The sequence below is a fragment of the Equus asinus genome, chromosome 11 (genome assembly GCF_041296235.1).
Source record: "Equus asinus isolate D_3611 breed Donkey chromosome 11, EquAss-T2T_v2, whole genome shotgun sequence".
In the NCBI taxonomy this organism is placed as follows: domain Eukaryota; kingdom Metazoa; phylum Chordata; class Mammalia; order Perissodactyla; family Equidae; genus Equus; species Equus asinus.
Window position 1 is genome coordinate 1,009,531 of NC_091800.1, and position 27,792 is coordinate 1,037,322.

General features: G+C 43.0%; 1 protein-coding gene across 1 annotated transcript; it reads left to right on the forward strand.

The window, feature by feature from the left end:
- Nucleotides 1-9,735: 9,735 nt before the first annotated feature.
- On the forward strand, nucleotides 9,736-27,786 carry LOC123282390 (rho GTPase-activating protein 20-like; the record flags this gene model as incomplete). Its single annotated transcript, XM_070520253.1, has 8 exons — nucleotides 9,736-9,932; nucleotides 16,554-16,703; nucleotides 17,685-17,726; nucleotides 18,363-18,447; nucleotides 22,431-22,508; nucleotides 24,748-24,814; nucleotides 27,245-27,400; nucleotides 27,698-27,786. Coding segments are annotated over 8 exons (864 nt in total), but the record flags the coding sequence as incomplete, so codon positions are not given.
- Between the last annotated feature and the right edge of the window lie 6 nt (nucleotides 27,787-27,792).

Sequence of the window (27,792 nt, forward strand, 5' to 3'; positions counted from 1 at the left end):
ACTTCCTTGCTTATGTCGTTCTGGAGCCTCTGCACATAGGGAGCGAGGACTGAGACTCAGCTTGACAGGAAGGAGAGGCTGGAGAGAAAACAGAGTGAAAGAGAGACAGAGACCAAATTTCTTGGGTCCCAAACTGTGAGTGCACAGGGTCAGATCTGTGGTGCCTTTGTGTTTTTATTCCCTGCACTGGGGATGGGTTATGACACCCCACCTCAGCCCAGCAGTGGAATCAGTATGGGGACAGTGGAGACAGTTGTGGATGGTCCTCAGCGAGAAGGCCACAGCAGTGAATTCTGAGCTGAATGTGACCAAGAGGCTGCAGCCTGAGCAAGGCCTGGGTGTGGCCCCTTCCTGTGGGGAGTGAGAGGCAGAAGCTGAGCCAGGGGTGGAGGCAGGGGATCTCTGTCTGAGGGGCTCCTAACCCCTCATGTCAGGCCGAGAGGAATAAGGGCTGGGGCAGCAGGAGGTGCTGTGGGCCAGTCGCTGGAGGTTCCATGGGGTGATGGCAGCTAGGAAAACAGCCACCACCTGAGTCTGTGACCCATGTCCAGTGACCTCCATGCCAGGGTCCCAGAGCCTCAGGGCCTCCACCCAGCCCACTTCTCCCTAGGTCAGACACCGCATGTTTTTTGGAGGGAAGGAAGGGGATTTAGGGAAGAGGTTTGGAGGCTGGTCCTCGGGGACTGGGTGAGATGTGAGTGAGCTGTACCTCCTGAATGATGGTCTATGGACACACGTGGGGGGGTTGAGGTCCTGAGCTCATCCTTGTGATGGAAATATAGACAACAGCCTTCTTGCCTTGTTCAGTGGTGACAGGAAGGTTGTAGTTGTCAAGTGTGTCATCTCAATGGACTTCCCTCCTTCTCTGAGATTTATCTGAGTTGTCCAATGTCCATGATCTCACATGTCCCTAGGCTGATATCCCACATGGGTCAAAAATGTCCCTGCAGTCCCAGGCATCACACCCACACAATAAACTCTCCTGAATGAGAGAGATTGCCCTCCCTGATCCATGGAACAGGAATCTCAGACTTCATGAGGACAGGACCGGAAGAGATACCTCACACTGTCTCCCCTGACTCCATCATGGTGAGCAGGGAGGGGATTGTCTGATTGGTTTGGAAAATGAAAGGCCTGTCCCTGGGGCTGGAGCTGGAGCAAATCACAGGCTCACCACATGACTGGGAGATTTGGGGTCGGAGAGGAGAGGAAAGGACAGAAGGTTTCCCTCAGTGGTCCCAGCATGTGCATCATCTGCTCTCCACCCTCGTCATTAGTTCATGTTGGGTCAACTACTGTGCACACTAGGAGCTGGGCAGGGGACACAGGCCAGGCACACCTGTCTCATAAGACTCTGCTTCTGGTGCCCTGGTCTTTCTAATGTTCTGCAAAGGGTCAGTCTCAGGTGAAATGACACCAACTCCAATCAGGGAGGCCCCAGGCTGAAATTCAATACTCTCTGGAGAGGGAGAAAGGGGCAAAACTCCCTCATGAGGATGTCCTCTTCCCAGAGGGAGTGAGAAGGGCGATTACATCTCAAGAACCCACACTAGTGGCCATTGCCTGCCATCACCGGGCTCCTCCCCTGCAAGTGCCTCCTCTCTCAGGTGAGGAACTGTCCTAGAGGCCCAGCTCATGGATGTCTAGACACACACTCCAGTCCAGAGCCCTTCTGTCATGTTCCCCCAAACAAGTGATTCCTCAGGTCACTGAGGGCTGATTTCTGAGATTCTCCCCCTCACAGGGCCCAGGTCTCAGGGGCTCTGTCCCAGTTACGTTCCTCTTCTGTGTCCTGGAGCTTGGATCAGAGTTAGCCTGACTCAGAAAAGTGAACGGTTCACTCATACAAGTAGAGAATGAGCCATGTGAAATATTCTATTCAACTCATACATTAGTGAGGAGACCAGTGAATGGTAAGGATTGGTCCAAGAGAAGAGCGTAGCAAAAATCAAAGTACTTCCATTCCACCAGGAATAGGACGTCTGAAGCAAAGATTTGGAGTGTTGGAGACACGCTGCTTAATCTCTAACAAGGAAGACATCACATAAGAGGAAAAGAGTCTGTGTCTTTCAATTACTGCCACCACTGCTTGTCCTTGGTTTCAATCCATTGTCTGTTTTTCTCTAATCGAGCAGACATTCCTGGATGCTGGGGCAGGCTTCCCTGGGGACAGAGTCCACCAGGGGTGTGTGAGTCTGCCAGGGCTGCCATAACATAACACCACAGATGGGGTGGATTAACCACAGATGTGTTTTCTCACATTTCTGCAGGCTGGAAGTCCAAGATCAAGGTGACGGCAGTTTGGTTTCTCCTTGGCTTGCACGTGGCTGCCTTCTCACTGTGTCCTCACAGGGACCTTTCTCTGTGTGCTCATCCCTGGCTTCTCTTCTTCTTCTTATAAACACACCATCCCCACTTGTTTGGGCACCACCCTCATGACCTCATTTACCTTAATTACCTCCTTCAATGCCTTATCTCCAGGGACAGTCACATCAGGGTTAGGGTCTCAACCTAGGATTTTGAGGGACACAGTTCAGTCCATATCAGGGAGTCAGGGCAGAATCAGGGAAACAAAGTCCAGCTCTGTTTGACTCAGGCTAGTTGACTCTATGTGCATCCACACCATTTACTGAACACCTAATTTGGGTCAGACTTGGGTGTAGGGGCTCAGGATAGTAGGTGGACAAGATAGGAAGGGTTCCCATGCTCAGAGTGGTGACACTGTCTAGGGGAAGAGAGAGTACAAACAAGCAAAATATACTGTACAGGAAAGCTGTTTTTGGAGAGTAAGGAGGGGTGAGCTTGGTGGGGTGGAGATGGGAGCATTAGAGGGGTTGTCAGGGGATCAACAGTATGTGATTTGTTTATGAGGCCCAGGTGCTGCATAGAAAATGAAGGAGTAGGAGGATTGGATGTAGGTAGGGACTAGGTAGGAAATGTGAACGACACAAATGTCAGACTGTGAGTCTGGCTAACCGGTGGAGCAGGTGGGATAGAGGAATAAGTTCGGATTCCCCATGTCTTGGAGGAAGGAATATTGAAGGATGGTGTTGGGAAAAAGAGGAACTGAGGCTGGGCTCTTGGGAAAAGTGCGGGTGTGGGGTGATTCAATCAATTGAGACAACATGATGGCTCCATCTAGTTGAGACAGGATTATTTGAAGCTCACATTTTCAGGAGATATGATCAGCTCTGACAAATGTGTCTACTCATTAGGAAGGCCAGGCATGCGCATCTCTAGTTTACTCTCCTCTTACATTTGATGAAAACTTCACCTGTGCCTGTTCAATTTCAGCATCTTGTTAGAGGAACAGAACACGAAGGATGAATTCAGCCCCCTCCTTCTCAATGCTGCCCCCATATTAGAAACGTTCCACTTTTTAAAAGCCAGAAAATGACCCTTTCTACCAGATTAATCTGAACTTCAGGAGCAGGATTCTGTAATGGGGTCATGTTAAAATGCTTCCAGAGGTTTATTTTATGCAAAAAAGATTGATAATGCCTACTTGGCTTCTCTTCTTATTTTCTTGAGGAAGAAAATTGGCCAACAAGACAGGACAGGCTGAAGAGGCTGAGACTTGGCTCCAGATGGGACCTCAGGCCTCATATGAGGGGGCCTGCTCTCCCACTGGGCAGGGTCCAGGAGGATGGTCCACACATCCTGATCCCAGTCATCCCCTGTGGGGGCTGAAAGGCTGTGCCGGGAAGCAGGTGTTAGGATGGCATCATTTCCCAGGCAAGCAGAGTCTAGTAGGAGAAATCAAGAAGACTCTCCTAGAAACCAAAGTGTGATGGATGCATTTCAAGAAAGACAACCCCTCAGTGCAGTGAGAAGGAGGATCTAGGCAATGCTTTACCCCAAAATCAAGAGAAGATAGTGGATGGATGGGTGTGGCTCCCCCCTGGGCACTGGACAGTTTCCTTGTTGGGCAGGGTTGGCTCTGGGTCACAGCTGATAAGGGCTGTGCTGAGACAGAAGTCTGCTTCAGGGTCCACAGCTGGTACTAGTCTGAAGACCTGCTTCCTGGGGCTTAAATGGGCCTGTCCCCAGCCCATTTCCTGCCCACAGACCACTCTGCACAGGGCTGGAGCCAGGGCACAGGGCTGCCTCAAGATTCCCAATCAGACTGAGGTCAGCAGGCCTGCCTCCAGGGGCACTGATGAGCATTTGTCTTGTGCAGTTCCTGGATGGGCAGGACTGCTCCTGGACTGTGGCTAAGAGGGGCTGGAACTGGATCACGGGCTGCTTCAGGGCTCACAGCCAGGGACACGGTTGTCAGGCCTGCTAACTGAGGCACAGACGGGAGTGACTCCTGCTGGGTCCATTGACAAATGGTGCAGGTGACAAGAAGAAGACAAAAAAAAGATGTGCCATGTTCACAGGGGTATGGCACTGATCTGGGCCTGTGGTCAGGACCCCCTGAGCACGGGCCTGCCTTCTCAAACACCACTCCTCAGCCTTGGGTTCCGCCAGGATTTCACAGTCTCCTACCTGGATCCAGAAGCTCCCACAAAGGCACTTTTCTCCATTGATGGCTGCCAAATCATGGTTGCTGAGTGAGGACACGAGTGGGGGACTGCCTATTCCATCATCTTGCTGATGTCACTCGCCTGTTAAGTGATATTTAAAAATTTTAGGTAATGTATTTTGTTCTCGTATGGTTAGTCATTTTTGTGTTCAACCTAGGAAGAATTTGTCTATTGCCAGGACATGAAGATGTTACTGTATTTTTTCTAGAACTCTTATGATTTTAACTTTTATATTGATGACTATGATTCAAATCAGATTGAGTTTTTCATATGGGACGAGTCAGTGGTCAGTGGTCACTATTTCCAAACCACAGGCTTGTGATCCATTAAAGAAAAGCCAGTGACTATTTCAACAGAAAAGTATTTGGTAAAATTTCAGAACTTGTTTGTGATTTTGAAACAATCTCTCAGGAAACTGGAATCAAAGGGAAGTCCCATTCCCTGACGGAAGACAGGAAAATAAATAAATCATCAAAAATCATTATTCTAAGTTACTTTATGTTAGAATTTCTCTATTTAAAACAGAGATAAAACAAATGTCACACATCAGAAGAAGCGATCTGTTAGAATTGCTATGAGAGCAGCATCCTTGGTCCTGCAGAGGACGTTCTAGATTATGAGCTGCCCCACACGCAGGGACGTCCTTGTCTGTCACAGTTTTTAAATTAAATGATCATGAGGAATAGTCCTCCAGGCTCTCTAATGGGTCACATTTTTACAGATCGTCATAGTAAAGTTGTTCTGGAATTCAAATGCTATAAAATCTCTTCTTACAACCCTTTATCCTAGATGTCTGACTCAGTCCAAGGATAATACTCCACCAACCAAATTGGAAATATGAAATGTTTAAATAAAAAGTAATAACACAATATACATCCACTTCTTTAGGGAATGTAAACAGGGTAAACTAATCAGAAAAACAAAATGATGATAAGAATCATAACTGCATTCTTTGTTCAGTATTTCTATGCTTAAATTTTATCTAAGAGAATATGCACAATGGGATCAGATGTAAGTGTGGAAATTTCCTAGTAAATTATTATAATAAAAACAGGTATTTGCTCATCTCAGCGTGGTCAGTATCTCCAGCAGGTGATGTGTGAGCCTGGTCCTGATGGAAGGGGACAGCGGTGGGACAGGAGGACCAGAAGTACCAAAAGGAGAAGGGGACACTGGGTTTCAGGGTTAAGCATCCTCTTAGCAAAGGGGCCCTACTTGTGCTTTTGCATAGGCTCCAGGGGAGAGGTGAGCCAAGAGGTCGGAAATAAAGATGGTCACATATACAGAGACTTTGAATGTGACACTCAACAGCTTTACATAATCTTGACAGTGAGAGAAATTGTGTGAAACATTTAAGCAGGGAGGTGCCTTTATCAGATACATGCGCTTGAAATATCGCTCTAAATACAGAGTAAAGAATGGAATACGGTGGGCAAACTGTGGGATGAGGCCACACTGAGGGACTCTGCAAGGCTGGGGGAGCAGGGCTGGGCTCCTGCACGCGGCACCTGGTATGGGGCAGAGCCATGTGCAGCTGAGGGGAGGCTGGGGACAGAGCACAGAGAATCTCAGTGTCCACGTCCTGAGGGAGATGAGGGGCTCTCAGCCAGCAGGAGCAGGCTCCAGATGCCCAGAGGAATTATGCGAGTCTATGCACTGCCTCTTTCTCCTGCTGGGATCTAACTTCCATGTGAATAGGAGTTTTCCCCTCTTATGTCACTGCTGTATCTACAAAGCCCAGAAAACTGTGGTACAAAGGACAAACTCAGCAAGTGTTTGCTGAAAGAGTATTTGAATTCTCCTGAATTTCAAACCTTGTTGAAGAGCAGATCTGAGGCAAAGATAATGATTTCTGCTTTCTGGACAGCTTGAGCCTGGAGTTCTGAGTCGAATTAAGAGTAGAGGTTAAGTAATAATGGTGATCTCATTGTCTATAGGACAGAAGAGAAACTCCCCCTTGACCCTGGGAACAGTGACCAGGGAGATGGACTGGGTTCCAAGGCTTCACGCAGAGAAAGAGAAGGATGCGCTGGGCCTGCAGGGACTGAGGAAAAAACCATGGGGAGCAGGCGGATGGGGGAACAAACTGTGAGCACAGGAGACAAGTTCCATGAGCAAATAAACTGCAGAGTGTGGGTGAACTTGATAGAAGTCAAATAACATTCCACTTAAGAACATGTATGATAGACTTTTTTTTTTTTTTAAGGATTGGCACCTGGGCTAACAACTGTTGCCAATCTTTTTTTTTTTCTGCCTTATTTCCCAAACCCCCCCTGTACACAGTTGTATATCTTAGTTGCAGGTCCTTCTAGTTGTGGGATGTGAGACGTCGCCTCAACATGGCCCGACGAGCTGTGCGCGCCCAGGATCCGAACACTGGGCCGCCGCAGTGGAGCACGCGAACTTAACCACTCGGCCATGAAGCCGGCCCCTAATGATAGACATTTGTTAACAAGATGTTAAATATAGAGCTCATGATCCAGCACAAGATCAATGAAATTTTAATACTCAATTTTTTAACCCAAAATCCTATGAAGGACCCTAGTGGGAAAACCTGTGAAGAGAGGATGATGGGGTTGGTAAGCTGTGTGTCCATAGAAGAGATGATTCTGAACAGGGAGAGATGGATGACAGAAGCCAACAAATGAGGGTCTAAGACTTTCTCTGCCAGGTTGGACTTTAATACAAGATGGCGTGATGGGAGCTGCACAGCTCAAATATTAGGATTCATTGTGCTTCTTTGATTTCTCACTAGTACAGGCAATAGATTACCTAAAAATTGGAGTTTAAAACACAGATAAGGTTGTGTGAGATTATTTGGAATTCATTGCTTTATGCACAAGTGATGGAACACTGAACATGGATGCGCTCCCTAAACCACATTAAAATGAAGGGATATGATGTTTGCAACATCTTGTCTCATGGTTAAAACACTTTAAATTCCAATTTCTGTACATTTTTCCACCTTCCATGTGCACTGCCTTATGAGAGAGTGATACAAGAGACATTGCCTCCAATGTATGTGAATGCCATTAACAGATGATCAGACCATGGATGTGTGAATAGAGACAGTGACCTGGTGAGCTTCAGAAACCAGCTGTGCTCTCAGGGCTTTGGCCCTGGTGAGGGATATGTCCTGTGACCAGGAGGGGGCGGTGCAGGACAGCCCTTTGGTCCCTACAAAGCTGCTCAGCAAGGACCATTCACTCAAAGGAGCCTGGGCCTGGGGGCTGGACCCTGTGCTTACTGAAGGAGGCTGAGCAGCTCTGTCCTCTCTGGCCTGGCAGAGTCCCCTGAGCAGGGAACTTTGTGTTGTCTCGGTAGGTGCTTCCTCCTAGGGCTCTCCCAAGGGGTGAGGCCAACCTCCATCCTCCTCAGTGTGTGCTGTGAGCTGAGCTCCAGCACCAGGGCTCAGGGAGGGGCTGGGCAGTCACTGGATGGAAACCCATTTTCATGGGCAGCCCCTACTATGGCACAGGGTGGAGACCACGGGGATGTGTGCACCATGGCCTGGTCTCCCCTCCTCCTTGTGCTCCTCTCTCACTGCACAGTTGGGGACAGGCTTTGGGGACAGAGGGAAGCCCCCAACATCACTTCTCCCTTGCTTAGACTTCTGAGAAATTTCCCATGATTCTTGCCCAGCAACCATGCCTGTCTGTGTCTGCAGGTTCCCTCTCCCAGCCTGTGCTGACTCAGCTGCCCTCCCTCTGCATCTCCTGGAAAAACAGCCAGACTCTCCTGGACCCTGACCTCTCACTTCAGTGTTGACGATTACTGGATATGCTGGTACCAGAAGAAATCATGGAGACCGGGCAGAGAAAGGATCCTGTGGTGATGGAAATAAATGTCCTGTATCTTGACTGTATCAATGCTACTATCTTAATTATGGTATTGAACTATAGTTTAGAGAGATAGTACCATTCGGGGAACCAGGTAAAAGGTTGATGTAATTTCTCTGGGTTGTTTCTTACAACTTCCTGTGAATCTACAATTATCTCAAAGTAAATAGATTAGTTTTAAAAACTCAAAAGATGCAGGCAAAACCAGAGAAACAGATATGTCAGTTTGTCAGTTATGGCATGCGCCTTAGAACCCTGACGTCATAACGGCCGGTGACCTTGACAACTCCAGAATCCTCAGGCTTCAGGGCCTAGTTTACAGTGCTCTGCCAAGTGCTGTAGACGTGCTCGATAGTCAGTGCCAAGAATTGAAGAAAACGGGATGTTTTCGTCAATCAAAAAGCGCTTTCAGCTTTCAGGCGGTCGTTCAAGGCTTCACCTCCGCAGGTAGTCTTTGAATATACTACTCTTGATCGTCCAAAGGGACTAGCAGTCACAGGAAGTGTTCTGTTTTGTTTCTCCTAAAACATGGGAACTGATTCTTACCTTCAGCACTGCTTTCATGAAAAGCTACTCATGTTCACAAGGTTCAGTGCTGCTGCGTACAGAAAGCAGGCTTTACATACTCAAGGGAGACTCTTTCTTGGCTCCATGAGAGAGAATTTTCTGTAGACCTATGACAATATCTCCCTATTCATGAAAGAGTTTTTGTGTCCTGTGAAATTTAGTTGTTTTACCTTTTATGACCAAAGAGTCATAGCTTAGAGGTTAGTTATAGCTCAACAAAATAATATCTAAGACCCTGTTATGTTTAGAAACTTATTGATGTTTCCAGTATTATTTGCTGATCTTTGAGAATTTCCCCCCAAAACTTGAATACTGATTTAGCTACGATTGGAGTCAATTTTCCAGAATCTTCAGTTATCTAAATTTTTATGTTAACATGAAACTAAATTGTAATTACTTTTTCACAAATCTCTAGGTCACTTTATTTTATCTGTCTCAGGCCACAAATTGTCCTGGGTTTTGGTGGTGTTTTTTTTTTTTTTTTTTTTTACCTTCTTGTAATATTCTCAACCTTTGGCCTCTTGGTTCTCCCCTTCCCAACTGCTCATGGCCATCTTTGCTTTGCTGCTGCCCCCTTCTCCCCACCTCTAAGAGTTGGCATGCCCCGGGGCATGTCCTGGAAACCGTTCTCCATCTACCTCAACTCCCTGTGTGCCCTCATCTTTTTTAATAGCTTTCTGTAATTCGGAGACTTGAATTTGAGCTATAGAGTTCTGTTTTGGGGATCAAGGCTAATTTTTAGTGTCGTGTTAACCTTGACCTTTGGCACAAAACTCTATCAGGTATTTGATGGGTGACTGGTTGTCCTGTGGTGTTTGTTGCTTTGCAGGGAAAGCTCTTCTGTTGAGGTGGACACCCACAGTGAAAATGCTACGTCATCTGAGAGTGCCGGTCGCACTCTGCTGATCCACGGCCCCGTGGAACTCAAAAGAGGCTGGAGGAGGCAGAAGCGACACCTCTTCTTGCTCAGCGATCTGTTGCTGATAACTAACACCAAGTACGTGTACACTACAGGCTCCCCTGATTACCATCAGATTGCGTTTTCACCAACCCTTACTGTGGGAAAATATTAAGTGGTTTTCTTCTTTTGCTTTTGCAAATGTTTTGATCCTCCCTTTAGTCAACAAGTACTGACAGAGGTCTTGTTCTGTGCCGTGTCCCTGTAGAGAACATGATTGAGAATGTGACAGGCAGGGTCTCTCCTGCCTGGAGCTTCCGGACAGATGATAAAAATAAGAGGAGGGAAATTACACATTGAAGTTAGTGCTTCTCATGAGAGAGAGAAGAGGGTACCATGTGGAGAAGAAAATGGGACCATCCTAGAGAGGGGCTGTCTATGAAGGTCTCTCCAAGGTGGCAGCATTTAAACCAAACCGATGGGGTGAGAAGCAGCCGCATTCCTAGACTAGGTGGCTGAGCCTTCTAGGGTGAGGGACCAGCAGGACTCAGTGGGTGCAACTCAGCCCTCTGGAGGGAGGGGTTCAGGAAAGGCTGATGTGACTGGAGCCTGCAGTGTGGGGCACAATATCAGGTAAGATACTGTGGTCAGGGGCCCAGCCACACAGGGTCTCCACAGGCCACCACAAAGGTTGAAATATTATGCTGAAGAGTATTTAATTAAGCAAGTGACCATATCTGGTTTATATTTTTAGCATATTGTTCTGCCTATTGCTAGATAGCAGATTGGTGGGTAAGCAAGAGTGGACGCAGGGAGACTAGTTAGGGAGGCAGTGGTTCTGATGAAATATGACAGGGACTCCATCTTGGGAGTGGCAGTGAGAAGAGGCAGCAGATAGATTTGGAACATATGTTGGAGACAGAACCAAATGGATGCACTTTCTTCCCAACCCTGCACACAAATGTAACCAATATCCAGCCTAGAACATGGTAATTGCTCAATTAACATCTAACGGTAGGTGGATGCAAGGTCATCTGTTTACTTTCTTCATCTCTTGTTTTCATGATTTATGAAACACCATAAAAGATAAAGAATATTTCACCAAACAAACTATCAAGAAGCTTTTTCATTACTAGAGAAAATGAAAACTCTTTTCTTGGCTGCCCTCACCGCTAGCTCTCAGTTAGTTACGCCATGTCATAGGTAAGACACGCAAGTACTGACTTTGCAAAATGCTATATTTAATCTGAGCGACGTTAATAATAAGAAGCATGATTTATCAGAAGTTTTTTCTGTCAGGAATTATGCTGAGGACTTTATGAACCGAATCTTGTCTGACCCTTGCAACTACCCAGTGAGATAGGCTCATTTTCCTTATCTTATGGAGGACCTTGATGCCCAGAGGTCTGCTGCCTTTCCCCAGGTCACCACCTTAGCAATTAGTGGAGTCCACGTTTGAAACTAGGTCTGTTAATTTCAGCACACAGGCTCTTACCCAACCTGTGGTGCTGCTGCCTCTATTCTCTCTTTTGTCTGGATTTCACAGAACACACCACAATCAACTAGTTTCTCTCTCATCCTTGAAATCAACCTTTCCTTTGTGGTGAGGAAATGGCTACCTCACATCCTGGTGAGAAATGGAACTGAGAAACAAATGAGAAGTCTAGCTATCAAAAAAAAAAAATCAGAGGCCAAAATAAAGACAAAATATATTTAAGATGAGTGAAATTGCCTCCAGATGTAGGCTTGGAGATGACGATGTCATAAAGAGGACAGAGAGAAAAAGGTTCTGTCCAGGGCTTGGCATGAGGTCCATTCAAGGCACTCTGCTCCTGATAGAGGGAATGAGGCATTATTTTAAAAAGTGTAGACTAGTTACCAATCTCTTTATTTAAGCAAGGTTAGTATAGGAAACTGAAATTTCTTGGATGCATTCTTGGGACCACATGAGGAGCATCACAGATGGCTTGTTTAGTTTCCCCAATAGCCCTCCAAGGCAGGTACTGTTATCATCTCCAGGCTTCAGATAGGAAGACAAAGACTGAGGAAGGCTCAGGAACTGGCCGGATGTCATACACAGGAAAATGGTGGGAGAGACTGCACTGCAGGTCTGCCTTCATCCCAAGGCCATGCTCTTCCTGTCACACCATGTTGTATTCCTCCGTGCTCAACCTGAGACACACAAAAGCAAGCAACCACAACACTCATCTCCTGCTTGTCAGGACTTTGCAGACCACTCACATTCAATTTTTAAGGGGAATACGTTCTCCTTCACTTTTCTTTTCACCTTTGTAATTATTACAGTATTTAGGAGAGTAGGAGACCTTTGTTTTCCTACCAGAAGCCACTTGTCTCAGATACTGCTACCCTCTGAACGGGTCTGATAGAACCTACAGTACTCTGCTAAAAACATTTTATATTGATACAGTGTTCTTTTCTCCTAGCAAATTGCATCCATTTCAGAGCTGAATTTTTATTTTGGTTGGTCCATTATCACAGAAGATGCCCACCATCTTTCACATACTGCTTTTCAAAGAGCTCTCTGTGTCTGCTCAAGGGTTTCATAATGTGACACAATCTCTATCAATTTATTCAATAATATTCTTGTTTATGAGACTCAGTTCCTGCAAGATTACTTTTATATGCTTTCTACATCCATTGGGAATTTTGGAAAGTGTAGGTGATCTAAGGCATTTGATTTGCTTCAGAAGACCTTGATATAGAGAGAGCAGAGATTTTTGATAAGGTAACTGTCTTCATCTGGTCAGGCTACCAAAACCAAATATCATCGACTGCTTGGCTTAAACCACAGAAATGTATTTACAGAGATTCATTTATTTATTATTAGTGCTTCAAGTGGACCTCATGCCAAGCCCTGGACACAGTCTTTTTCTCTCTGTCCTCTTTATGACATCACCATCTCCAAGGCTACACCTGGAGGCAATTTCACTCATCTTAAATATGTTTTCTTATCTTTATTTTGGCCTCTGATTTTTTTTTTGATAGCTAGACTTCTCATTTGTTTTTCAGTTCCCTGAGCATTCTGTTCCATTTCTCACCAGGTACCAAGCAGATGAGAGTTAGTCATTTCCTCACCACACAGAAAAGAAATTTATTTATTTACAGAAATTTGTCATGGTTCTGGAGACTGGAAATCTGAGATGAGGCTGTCAGCAGGGTCGGGTCCTCATGAGAGCTCCCCTCCCGGCTTGCAGATGGCCGCCTTCTCCCCATGGGCTCGCATGCCTCTCCTCAGTGTGTGCCTGTGGAGAAAGAGCTCTCTCTCTTCCTCCCAATCCTATTGGATTAGGACCCCACTCTTATGACCTCATCTAACCTTAATTACCTCCTATAAGCTTTATCTCCCAAAACTGACATATTGGCTATTAGGGCTTCAAGGTATGAATTGGAGGGTGGGGAGTGGGGTGGGAGTTGGGGACACAATTCAGTCCATAGCAGGAAGCAAGCAGTACTCAATGCTGCCACCTTGTACAAGAGTTTACCACAGCTTTTAGAAAGCTGGCTACTAGATCATTTCCATAGTAAACATTTGGGGACATTCGTGATTACTGTTCATATGAGAAAATTTATTTATTTTTTTCCTACCAAGAAATAACAACTTCAATGAAATAGCCACCCGCAACAAGCCGCTTATTTCCTTTCTGTCATGCCTCGCTCTCAGATGGAGGATTGTGTTATGTCCTGGATCGATCTGTTCAAGTTAATCACCTGAGTTTAGTGCCTGCTTTTTCTACTCAGGGAAGGGGGTGGAGTGACTTAGGTTCTGTTTTTCCTCAGTGTGTCTTGAGGCTTCAGTTGGAAACTCTTTCTTCTCCAGGTTGATGCTACAGAAACCAACACAAAGGGAGTAAATAGTTGACTGACTGCTGCGTATATATTAGTCAGACTAAATGAACTTTAGTTTGTGTGTAATAATAAAGGGGATTTATATGTCCTTTCTTCATGAGGAAATTATATTTCTCCCATTGTGCTGGATGTTAATAACAGTCAGTGGAAATTGTTTGGAGATTTTTTTCGTTTTTTTCATACTACATTAGAAACTTTGGTTCTCAAGAATTAAAGTCAGATGGGAACTTTGTTAACATTTTTGATCTTCATTAGAATGCTAAATAAGAAGTTATTTTTCAAATGAAATTACGACTTGTTTTTTTAAACAGCATCTACTTCATAAGATACTAATACTCGTAGAGGCCCATGGAGAATGTACAGAAAGGAAGAGACTGTACTTACTTAGCTCACACCCCCCTCAGACATCTCTGTCCTCATATTTAGTTATTAAAGAATATATAAACAACAAAATCCAATTTTGTTTAGGTCAAAAGATGAAGATGACTATTAGCTTATTATCAGTGGCATTACAAAGATTCTTGCAGAAGATACCATGACCCCTACTCCCAGCATCTAAGGGAACACCTGTGCCTTAGAATGAGGGGAATCTCCCTAGAATCTGTGACTTTCCACAGTTCACTGGGGCTCACGCTCCCGTGTCCAAGTTGAGGTAGAAGAAAGCAAGAGGGATACCATCATCTTAGCAGACCGATAGCGAGGGCCCATGCGGTAGAAATAAAAACTGCCTTTTTCCTCCTGCTCCCTTTGAGCCAGTTTCCATAAGGTTCATCCCTTCTCGTTTCTACTGACATAATCTGAAGAGTCAGACACTGAGAGCAGAGAAATGCGGTGAGATCTCAGGAGAATCCACTGTAGTACAAGCCTTTGCTGTAATACATTTTCAGTATTTCCAGGCTAGCATTTAGCTTTGTTGATAGAATGTCAGGAGATTGATCCTCTCACTCTCAAAGGAGAGAACAATACCGTCAGAAAGCCTGATGGCTCTGGGGGGAGAAAGGAGGCTGAAGGTAGGAACAATGAGGAGGGCACTACATGGAACTGTACAGGTCAGCACTCATGGAGGCTGAGTGGTTGTGAGCATAGGCTCATGACTTAGGCTGTCTGGCTTCAAAGCCCATCTCTTGCTTTTGGCAATTTTCTTAATCTCTCTGTGAGTTTCCTCATCTATAAAATGGAGCTAATAGATATAGTGGATTGAGGATTAAGTGAAGTAATGTTTGTAAAATATGTAGAATAGTGCTTGGCATGTGGTGGGAGCTCAATAAATGTTATAGGAGACTGAAAACCATACTCTGGGCTTTTGACAACTCCGTGGTTTGGTTTCAAGGAAGTGGATAATCTTGGGACTTCATGGAAATTTGGAGAGAATTAAAGAAATGACTCTTTCAGGTGCACATATTTGGAATTTTCCACACAGTACCTTAGGTGTCTCCACACATGGACATCTACATGACAAAACTTTTAAAATCTGTAAAAACAAGTAGACACATGTCTCTCTTTCCTATTGGCGGTAGACTATTTTTAGCTTCGTAATGCTTTTAGAGTTACGATCTAGAACAATTATTTTGTCTGAGAATTGATTGTGTTTCACACAAATCTTCAAATACATCAACATAGGGTAAAAATGTGAAATAAATGTCTAAGAAACCACCTGTGTCACAAGGCGTATTTGCATCCACTGTACCCTAACGTTTGAATCTAGGTCATCCTTCAGGTAGGCTTCCTGCAGAATTATTTTCATTTCATAAATCCCATCAAAGCCTTTTTGCTTTAACTGTTCCATGAGTCAGCAGAGTCTTAGGGGTTTTTGAACCTGAGGTGTCTTGGATCTCATTTTAGCTTTAGCGTTTCCACATGTGGTTCTGAATAGGAGGCAATTCCGAAGTGGCGTGCCCGTGTTCCCTAGGCATCCTTCAGAGGACTTGTACCGTCTAAATCTCAGGCTCGCCTGAGTGTTAAATTTGTGAGTTAACCGAGAGATATAGTGGTTTCCATGTCAGGGGTCAAAGGAGATTAGGCAGAAACTGTCGGAAAACCATTTCATTGCTGACAAAGTCGATCACCTTCCGATTCCTCAGAGATAAATGGGAAATATCTCCATGACTCACATGTAAGACCTCCTGAGCACTGATGTGGGACCAATCGATTGGTTGAATTTTGAGCTCAGTCCGTGCGCTAACAGTTTTTCAGTTTGATCCAGAACCTGATAGAAAATGGTATGAATGAAATCTTAATAAAGGAAATTTAAAATAACCTATGCTTAAACGCTAGAAAATCTTTTAAAAAATTAGGGCTGAAAATGTATTTTAAATCCCTCTGATCCAAGCTTATTGCTGTTTTAGTCTGATTCTCAAGAAAAAAGTTGTATAATTATCTTTATAAATCATGTATCATGTATCTTTGTTCAGCTACTCAAAGGCTTTTTAAAGTAAGCAAGACATGAACAAATAATAAATTAATTATAGTAATAATAAATCATTAAGTAAATAAAATGATATATGTGAATATAATAACAAATATAACAATAATAAATGAATAATAAATGAATTAATGGTTCTCTAAAAAAGCTCTAAAATGTAGAGTATGCTCCATACTCAATCCTCAACATGCAGAAAAATGGCTATTTGCTGCCATTGTGTTTTCAGGGCCTTCCTGGGCCAGGCGTCACTCAGCACACACTTTGTAAAGACCCATCCAACCCCTGACTGTGCGGAGCACAGAGGGTCACAGAGCTAAAGGAGGCAAGTTGCACCCTGGGGCAGTGAGAATTGGCATCTTACCATGAGCACAGCTGTTCCCATAACATTTAAGAAACAAACTAACAGAGGTCTTGTTTGATTATCTTTCTAGTTACAAAAAAAACTTTAAAATAAAAAATAAAGTACCCCTGAACACCATATGGATTGCCAACTGTTTGGACAAATTTGGAGAAGCCGACACCTCTGCCAAGAGGTCCTTTGTCTTGGGCTGGCCCACAGTGAACTTTGTGGCCACCTTCAGGTAAGACCTACAGCTTTTGTATTCAATGACTCCTTTTCTGACCTCTCATAATGACACTTGTATGTACTTTCCCCCAAAAGGTTTTTATGTGCAAATTGATCATGAACAATGGGAACTATTGGAGTAATTTACTTTCCTTTTTGGATGAGTGCTTTTTCAAATGGGCTCTAGGAGCTACTTGGGGAGGTGGATGTTCAGGGTACATGGAGTAAGGTTTAAGGCCCCTCTCAACAACCTGCCCCTAATCCCCAGCGAGTAGCTGTGTTTTTAAATCACTGGAATATCTTCCGTGAGCAAGTACTATTAAATAGTCCAAGTCAGTTTGAAAAATTGCTTTTATACTCTCAAATTCATTCCCTTAAAAATAGTATTTAATTATACAAATAAAATTAATCATGTCATCAAATACTGGGTTGCCTGAATTGCTGTGTACATATTGTCTTATTTGGTGTCTATAGAGAGGTGACAATTCAAGACAAAGGTATGGTCCCAGAGTACAAGTTAGTGTTCCGAGACATGTTCTAAGACTGGCACGAGGATGGGGAATGTGGCCCCCCGACCCTGGACATCCTGAGTTTACACTTCTGGGTTCACAGGGGTTCTTTTTTATATTTGAATAGCACTGCCAGCTGCAGGAATGCTCTGAGGTATAATTAACCCTTTTCCTGTTCTGGAAACTGAAACTCAGAGTGGTTAATTGATTTGCCCGTGATCACATAGCTTGCCTCACATAGTTACAATTACGTGTTTAGATTCCACACCAACTGCTCTCCCACTTTACGATCTATTTCCCATCGCTGTAACACTGTTTGGAAAACAGCAGGGCCCATCAAATGCCCAACAATGAGGAGAGAACAACTGACACAGACATCCACGTCAGTGATAAACGGCTGCTGCTATTTTCATCTGCAATGGCAGTTCTAATATCTTAGTATAAGTATTTTATGTAGTTAATTTTTTCTCCCTTTTTTTAAATTGCAGTTCTTCAGAACTAAAGGAAAAATGGCACTCTTCCCTTCAAAGGTATTTTTTCAGTATACATATTCTAAATCTTTGATCCACAATAAAAGATTGCAGATCTCTTCATGGCAGCGCCCTCAAACTATTCTCCCTCTCTCTAGTAGAAGCTGTCCGAGCATCCTCAAATAACTCCTTGTTTAGATTTACCCGGCTGCTACTGCAAAAATGTCCTCTCACTTACATGCATGTTTTGCTTATTTTTGAGGAAGTTCTGCTTGTCACTCTCATCTTCCCCTTCTCTCCAACCTAATGATTGGATCCAATGTTACTCTCAAAACACACGCTCAATTTCCCTAAGTTCAGGTTACTCTACTGAGTGATTCTCAAAGCAGCTGCTACTTCCTACCCTTGAACCCAGGAAGGTGCTGGGCACTCCAACCAGGCAGGAAAGCTCTGAGGACTGGATCTACTGCCAAATCTCACACGACAGGGGCAACCCGTTATTTTCTGGGTCATGTCTTACTTTCATGAAGTATTTTTGCATATTCTTCCAACTCATAATTTGGTTTTGCCGAGTCTATTTATATGCTTTCAAAAATAACCAAGTAGACTGAAAATATTAGCAGTATAGATTATTTGAAAAGAAGCTAATAGCTAATCCATCCTACTCTATTTTGGGTTATTATTGAATGTGATTAGGTGCATCAATCTAGCCAAAGAGAAGGACCAGCCAGAGAGCATTCCCCTCAAAATCGTCACTGAGGACATTAAGAACTGTGTCTGTGTGAGTATTTTTAAGAGCAAAAATTAAATTAAATTCCAAGTTCTTTATTTGGGCAGAATGAAAGAGAAAGGCATAGACATAGACAGAGAGAGATGGAGGTAGAAACAGAGAGAGAGAGAGAGAGAAAGGGAGAGAGAAGGAAAGAAAAACAGGAAGGGGAGATGAGGGGAGGGAGGGAGAAAGGAAGAGAGGGGAAGAGAAAGAGAGAATTTAGAAGGTACCAAGTGGAAAACTGTATTTTCCTATATCCATACTGTGACATAAAACGTGAATCCCAGGTGATATGAAGTAAGAGGAATCTATGATGGCTTCAGTGCTTAAGCATGAAAAGAATATTGCATGGTAAACATTCCTAATGTTTCTCTGGATCCTGCTAATGGTAATTATAGTGGCTTGTTGTAATAAAGTGATTTTCACAACCAGGTATTTCCTATTAGAATGAAACATTTTTTCCAATTGTTGCTACATGCAGAGTGGCCTGGGTTGTTTCCCCAGTTTTTTTCTTCCTAGGATGTTTTATTTAGAATAATTGTAAAGTTACAGAAAAGTTGCAAAAATACAAATGGTATAAAGAACACCCATATACCCTTTAGCTAGATTCACCTATTTGGTTAACATTTTACTCCATTTGCTTTATCATGTATTTTGTTGTCTCTCTCTCCTTCTCCATATTGTGTATGAAGATACCTATTTTTGAGGGTCACACATACGTCGTGGTCCTTTATCCTTAAACACTTGGGTATGTCCTAAGCATAAGGGTATTCCCTTCTATAACACCATACAGTTATCGCCTTTAGTACATTGAACATTGGTGTAATACTTGAAGCTACCATTCATGTTCCCATTTTGCCGGCTGGCCTCAGTAATGTCCCTCTTCTAGGAGAGAATCTACTGGAGGGTCAGGTATTAAAAATGCAGAGAAGTTTTGAAAAGTCTTTCATTCTGAGGAATGTCAGCACTAATTGAACTGAAAAGGTTGAGACTTTTAAGAGATCAGTATATTTCTACCTTATTTTGTTGATGCCACTGGGGAAAAAAACCATTCACCTCAGTTGTTTCTATAGAATTTGATCTCTGAAACTGTAGTGCAGGAGCCAAGACATTGACCCTGAGGAGCAAATATTCTGGGTGTTTTTCATATCACTTTGTTCTGTTATCTGTTACGGGAGCTCTCGATCACACACGATAGTATGTGAAGGTGGAAAAAGAGGCAGTTTAAGACAGTTATTTCCTGGCCAGTAGGAAAGCCGTGCAAATATTCTGATCTGTTTCTGAGTATCCAAGAGATGCTCTGCTTGAGGAGATAAGACTGGAGAGTTCCCTAGGAAAGCACACTGCCTGCTCTCATTTCACTTAGGGCAGGGGTTGCAGTCAGAATTTTTCATGGAAAATCACCTTTAAATTTTTGAAAATGAACTTTAATTGCATAAATGTTACACAAAACAAACATTTCTAATGTTCTTCATTCATTCCCGAAGATCCAAATTTCCCTCTAATTCTATTTCATTTCACCCTGGAGAAACTTTCCTTAGCATTTCTTGTTATGCAGATCTGGTGCCAACAGATTTTCTTAGTTTCTTTTATCTGAAAATGTCTTTATTTCACCTTCACTCTTGAAAGATGTGTTTGCTGGATGTAGAATTTTGCCTGCAATTTTTTTTCTTTCGGCGCTTTAAAGATGTTCCACTGTCTTTTGGTCTTTATGCTTCTGATGAGTTGTCTGTGATCATGCAAACATTAATCATCTGCATATGATCTGTCATTTCTCTTCAGCTGCTTTCAAGATTTTTTCTGATTTTTGGTTTTTAGCAGTGTGGGTAAGTATCAGAGCATGGTTTTCCTTGAATCTGTTTTTTTGCCAAACAAAATCCTGTTTGGCATTTTCTAAACTTCTTGAGTTTTTAAATTTATGTCTTTATGAATGTAAATTATGTCTAAAGTTTGGGAAATTTTGGTCATTATTTCCTCATTTTTTTTTCTTCCCGGTTTTTTCTCTTCTTTCTTTCTGAGATTCTAGTTACACGTATATCAGACACTTTGATGTTGTCCACAGGCCCCTCAGGTTCTGTTAATTTTTTCAATCTTCTTTTTTCCCCTTTACTCTTCACATTGGATAATTTGTATTATCTACTTTCAAAATCATTTCCTCTTCCATTTGTCATCTTCATTATGCAATTTAGCCTGTGTAGTTTCAATTTTTTTTTCAGATTTCAGATAAAAAATTTCTATTTTTCAATATTTTTAATTTCTATGCTGAGATTCCTATATTTTTGTTTGTTATGACCATATTTTCATTTCTATAATTGAGCATAATTGTAATAGCTGTCTTTGGCTAATAATTTGAACGTTTAGATCATCTCAGGGTTGTCCTCAACTCTTGATAATTGATCACATTTTCCTGGTTCTTCATATATCAAGTAACACTTTAGTTCTTATGAAAAAAATCACATTTCCTTTTTTTTCAAATTATTTGATGAAATAGTTTATTTTTTTTAAGGCGTTTGTTTGCAAAGAGCTCTGTCTACTGGAATTTATCTGTTTTGGAGAACAGACAACATGCAGGAAGAAATACACACATCCCTGGAATGACTATTTTGAACATAATATGTTCCTTATGCCAGGAAAAACCGTTATCTTACAGACCAGATAAATTAGGGAGTGATGATTAGCATTTGAAAAGAGATTCTTTTACTTTAAAAAATCTTTCATGGGAGAGTTTTTGATTGTGTTGAAGGGACTTCAGACATCTTAAAAACAGCAGCACCCTTACTTCTGGTTAGGTCCCGAGGGAAACCCCATGTTTGAATGCCCCCAGACACGTCAGCACAGGAAGCTCCCAGCATGCCTGCGTCTGGGCGCTCGGAGCTCTACCACTGGGTTCTGAAGCACTTTCTCATAATCCTTAGGGCTACAAGTAGTTGGAAATCAATGAATGCTTTCATTGATAGAAATCCCATTATAAGCAAGTTTCAGGGCCATCTGTCATATCAAGCAATTGAATTCATACGAAGAAAAATACAATGAAAGGACAAGGAATGAATTACGAAAGGATTCCCTTTGTTTTTAATGTCATCTTCAAGCCTCTGAGTGTCCCCTTATGCTGTCTGTCTTCTTTAAGCACCGTTGATTTAGGACAGGGGCCTTCCTGCCTGATAATACTCCAAAACTATGTGCGCAGTCAGTGTTCTTGGTTACCATTTTTCTTCTTTTAAAATGTCTTTTGGAGTTCAGAGTTCAATAGATATCTCAGAATCCTATTAATTGCTTTCGGGTACTTTTCTGTAAACTGTCTTCCTATTTTAATGGAGCAGTTTCTCACTGTGAGGTGTGGCAGGGAGCTATTGTGAATACCCTAGTCACTGGCAGAGTTTGGAATGGAACTTGAGTTTCTCAAATTTTCAGTCTAATTTCCTGGACTCATTGGTTTCATTTAATTGTCTCAACATATCTTGACAATGAAAACTTAGTGACCATCATGCCAGACACAAAGAAAGTACTCACTAAAGAATAGCTTTTAAAAATGCCTTTTATAGCCAGTTCTTCTGATTTTACCAACACCAAGTATGTAATTGCAAAGAAATAAAGCCATATTACAAAAGCACAACTCAGGAAGAGAAAGGGTTCAGCTCCTCCTTTTTAAACCACCCCCCCTCCATTACAGAAATAGCCTCAAGGTGCTGAGGACCAGCCCACGGGCCCGCCCGGAATTCTCAGTCTTTCTCCTTCTTGCTTAAGCTGTTATGTTTTTTGTGCCACAAATCCATTCAGAGAAATGTTTGATTTACTGAAATGCTTCCTACTAGCCTCATGTTATACAAAGGAATGAAAGTAAATGGTATTTAGGGGTTCGTGCTCTGCATGTGCTGTGCTGTGTCACTACCTGAAAACGAGCTTGCCTTTAGAATACGGGTAGTAATTTGACAAAAATTATTTAAATTTTTCAAATTTAAATTATAGCAATTTTTCGCATTTATTTTTTACAGTCTGTAACTGTAACAGTGACCAATTCGGATACAGTGAATAACATTATCAACATGTCACTACCAATGCTTGGAATAACTGTAAGTTACCTGCAAACTATTTTTACTTAAAAACCAACTTTAATTTTTGAGATTTGTGTGTGTGTGTGTGTTTGCATAATGCACCACCCATCATGACAACTGATTATTATGGATTTCAAAGTCATATTTTGTCCCCCTTCAAATTTGGAAATTGAAGGCAGCAAAGCTATATTATTAACCTATATATGGTTGCTATTCTTGTATTCCCATTTTAAATTTTGTGCAAATGGAAAGTAATAGCATAATGAAATTGGGCTATCATTTTAGAGTGCTAATGGCAATATGCATTTTTATTGTATGTATTTTATACATGGACAATCACATAAGATTCTAAATATTTCCTCCTCCACTGGACTGTTCCTTCTGTATATTCTTTCCTGATTCCTCCCCTCCCATCGCCATTTGCCCTGGTTGTCATTCAAGGACTCAATCTCAGTATGATGAACCCTAAATAAGATGTTTTCTTGTGAACTTTGATATAAAGACCATCTGGCTACAGGCTCCACCCCATTGATGCAGACCCTGAGGATGAGTTGGCTGATGCCCTTTGTGAATTGGTAAAGGAGGAGACAAGTTCTGAATGAGACCACGAATCCGGGGGTGTTTGTGTCCACATCACTTTCATCCTGTTCTGCTTTTAAGTGTCTGCTCTTTGATACTTTGATGGAGCTGGTGTGAGCTGTTGAAATTCTTTTTGGTGAGAGATACATATGTTTGAGGACGAGGTTGTGTCAGGGAAAAGAGAGGGAGAGTGACATGCAGATGGACAGAAAACAAGGAAGCACGGCTCCTCAAATAAAATTCTCTGGAAATGTAAAAATGCCCTGCTACAGTGACAGGGCATAATTACAAGACTTGTATTTAAAATTTGCCTAATCCAATGGTATAATAAAGCCTCTTAAAAGCTAAGGGCAACCAGAATTTTCCATAAGGAGCCAATGATTTCTGTACAAACAGAATTAATAATAATACATTTTAAATGAATTGGAATTTATATGCATGAGTAAAGCACACTTCTGCATTGATTTCTAACCTAGAAGATATGTACACTCTGAATAACAATTAAACCTTGGAAGAGAGTGAGTGTTTTTAGGGATGAGGTTAGGGAGATTGATTAATGATATAGCTCATTTTATTTCATGATTTTAATTTTCCTTAGCGTAAAGTGATCAATCTCACTAGACAAAAAATTTCTATTTTAATGAAGAGTTGGGCTTATTTGGCTATATATGTATGCCTGATTGAAGAGATTCCAACACAGTGTTTCCAATCCCTACCTTAAAAGAAAAGGTTTTTATTAGCTCTCATTTCCTATTTGCAACACAATTTTGAGCAGATTTAGCTGTGCAGGCACGTGTGTGTGCCTGTGTATGTGTGTGTGATGGCTGCCATAGCTGGGACTCTCCTTCAGAAGGGCTAGACTGATTTTTAATCGGGAGTCAAGGGCAAGCACGGTACCTATCAATCACCAACAATTCCATTTCAAACATTTTTTGCTTTATCCTCTCTTGGAGAACTCTTTAAAATAATTCAGCTGTCTTTATAATTTTGACTTGTTCATTCTGAGTAGGCTTTACAGCATTACTGGCAACGATTCTGCTGGGAGTGGCTGTGCTCTGCATCTGACCTGTTCTCTCAGTTACAGTTCTTGTGGCTTCTTTCCCGTGTCTGCACCAGAGTCAGTGTGCTGACTTCGCTGGGCCACCTCCTCAAGGCCTCCTGGGCTTCCGCCTCCTTTAGCTCAGGGCTGCTGAGCCATCGAGGCCTTTCAAGCTTTACTTTCATGGAACAGTCATGGCAGGGTGTGTGGCTCTCTGGACAGCATGCTTGTCTGGGCAGGGACATTTGAAGGCAAAAGCCAACATTCTCCAAGGAGTCTGGAGATAGCAGAAGGCAGGACTGTCAAGATTAGACTTTTCCTCCTTAATAAAGGGGGCATAACTGTGATTTCTTTTGCTATCGGCCACGCCCAAATTGAGGGGCTGACTGCATTGTGGTTCCATAGATCCTTGGCCTTCATCAACAGGGACAAGAATCAGGGAGGGTCTATTGGACGCTGTGAGAGGGATAAGGGGTTACTGAAATCGGCGCCATTGACTCCGAAAAACTGTAGCCACCCCCATTGACCAAATAGCATTTATACTGGCCCCAATTTTTTCTTTTTGGAAGCAGAAATGCTAAGGAACTGGTACCTGCTGTGAAAGATTTAGTGTGACACATAGTTCTTTTTGTTTCCAAGGGCTCTGAGAAAGATTACCAGCTGTGGGTCAGTTCCGGCAAGAAAGAGGCCCCATGCCCACTCACTGGTAAGTGTCTGGGAACATCTCAGAGGGGGCTGATTGGGTGGAAAACTGCAACTCTGAAGTCTCAAAGGAACGGTTGCTCAGTCTCAAGCTCCCAGACCCTTAAAAGTGAAAATCTTATGCAATATTCCTTCCTACATTTATTAAATAATTACTGAGCACTTACTCTATCCCAGGCACTGATAACATCTCTTCATTCCACGGCTTATGGTCTAGTTTGTGGGAAATGTGAGTTTTTCTTCTTTACTTTTTTACTTGACAAGCAGAGCTGTCTTGAAAAACTTATACATACTTACTTCCTCAGGTATGATGGCAACCTGGATCGGAATTTCTTTTCCCATCTATTTATTTTTTTATATTCCAGTCTTGAATTCCTCTGTTCCATTTCCTAACTACTAAGTAGCCTCTATTTTGTGAGAATCTTAAAAAATCCAGCCATACCTCTGAATCCAAGTGCAAATATTTATTTAATACTTGCTCTGTGTCCGAAACTTTTCTCAGCATCATAAGGAAGATGAGATAATCGCAGTTAACTCCTCACGTCTTCACTGACTAAACCACCGGTACTGAGCTGTTTCTCAGGCCGAGTTTTCTAGCATTCTTCTTGAGGTTATTGATAAATTGATTACACCTCTCCTAAAATCGTTATTAGAGCAAGTGAGCTAAAAGAATAATAATAATTCTTGGATCACCAAATTTGTTCAGTGTGGAAAATAGAGGGACTAAGACAAGGGAAGGGACAGGCTCTGTCGCAAACCTGGCAGGAGGTCTTCTCAGCCTTCATGGAATTGAAGAGAGTGAGGACCTTGCTCTGGATGAGCTTGGGCTGAAGGGAGTGTTGTGGCTGGTTTGATCTTCTATCCAGACCACTAACACTGTCTCCCTGTCGGCAATAAGGCTGTTTTGCTTTCTTCTCATTCATGTGTTCACTGCAGGAGCACTTTGAATTTCCTTCAAGAACTTTTCTTTTGCGTTCATGACTTGGCTAACTCTCTGGTGCCAGAGGACTAGCTCTCAGCCGCCTCAGCTTTCGACATGGCTTCCTCAGGAAGCTTAATCATTTCTCACTTTTCATTTAAGGTGAGAGGTGTGTGACTCTTCCTCTCATTGAACACTTAGAGGCCATTGTAGGGTTACTAGCTGGCCTAATTTCCATATTGTCATGTCTCAGGGAACAGGGAGGCCTGAGGATATGGAGAGAGAGGGGAATGTCAGGTCAGTGGAGAGGTCAGAACACACACACATTTATCCATTAAGGTCTCCATCTTAGATGGACAGTGTTCATAGTGCCCCAAAACAATTACAATAGTACCATCAAAGACACTGATCACAGATCACCATAACAACTATAATAATCATGAAAAAGACTGGAATATTGCAAGAACTATCAAAATATGACACAGCGACATAAAGCGAGCAAACACCGTTGAAAACACGGTGCTGATCGATTTGCTTGACATAGGGTTGCCGGAAGTTCTCAATTTGTAAAAAGCGCAGTATCTGTGAAATGCAATTAAGGGAAGCACAATAAAACTAGGCATGCCTGTATTCTTCAAGAATGAAATCCACACCACACTGTTGGGGAAAAGTGCAATTCTCCACAGAGAACTCTATGGAGAGGAAGCAATTTAAAGCATGGAAGAGCAAAACAAATCACATGGCAGGCAACTCCCGGTGATGTTGGGGGCAGTTTTCCACTCTGTAAACACTGTTTTGCACTTTGCTTCTGGGTTTCCAACACCGTGCAGCCTTCCCTCTGATGGCTGCCTGGCAGGGCCCTGGGAGGGTGGGCAGCTGTGGGAGGGCAGCTGAAGGCACAGAGCCCTGCTGCTCTTGAGGAGCCCTTGTCTTTAGAACTGACAAAAGGAAACAAAAAATCTGTGTTAAAATGACATTACGAGTGAGACAACAGTGATCACAGCAATTCTGAATATATATGGTCCAATTCTTTAAAAACCATTGACCACCAATGTTTATTAATATATTTTCCTTGATCCTTATAAATCTGTGTGAGGGTAAGCATTTAAAAGGATGAATGTCAGGCTCAGAGAGGTCAAGTAATTTGCCTCAGATGTACAGATCTAGTTAGTGTCAAGGCAGAAACTAGAAGGCATTAAATATTCTCGGAGGGAAACACAGCAAAAGTCAACATTGTGCAATGCACTTACGGATCTATGCATTCCAAAGAAAGCAACGTGGTTAAAAATCTTTTTCTCTTTCCTTTTTAAACTCTTTTGCTTGGGCACCTGCTTTTTGCAAGGTGTCGCCCGTGAGGGTGCACGTGGCGCTTGCTCGGGAGCACAGCCTTCTTCATCCAGAAGCTGCGGGAGAATGGCAGCACACACTGGTGTGGCCCACACGCTCACAGTAAGGAGGTTTGATCCTAATCCATCACCATCATCCTGATGCATAGTTAGATTTTTCTCTGTACAGGACATGAGCATCCCTACATAATTAAAATGAGCCATCGTCCAGCCACTGGGCTCCTGCCACAGGGACCAGAGGGCTCCACCTTCCAGGAGTCCCCAGACACACAAGGCCAATTCATCCTGAAGCCAAGGCACCCAGCCAGGAACCAGCAGAGGAAAGGTGAGCCCCTCCCCTCTGGCAAGCGCCTTCTCTTGGCTCATGTCTCCACTTCCCAAACGTGTGACACAGAGCTGATTTTCCATGTGTGGGTGGAAGGTCCGTGTGGACAGGAACCCAGTACCCACCCAGAATCAAGCTTAAAGAAACACCAAAGGTCTGAAATCAAGACCCAGCTCAATTCTAGGAAGGTTTTTTTTCTTTTTTAATTCTTCTAGGTAGACAGTTGCTCCCTTCTCTGTATCCCCAGAGCACTGTTGCCATATAGTTCTGTGTCTGCACATCCATGTGTCTTCTCAGAGCATGTGCTTCTACAACCTGAGAACGTGCCTTCCCAACCTCAGGGATTTGTCCAGTATCTCGGTCTGTCACGGGAGGGGACCAAATGACCACAT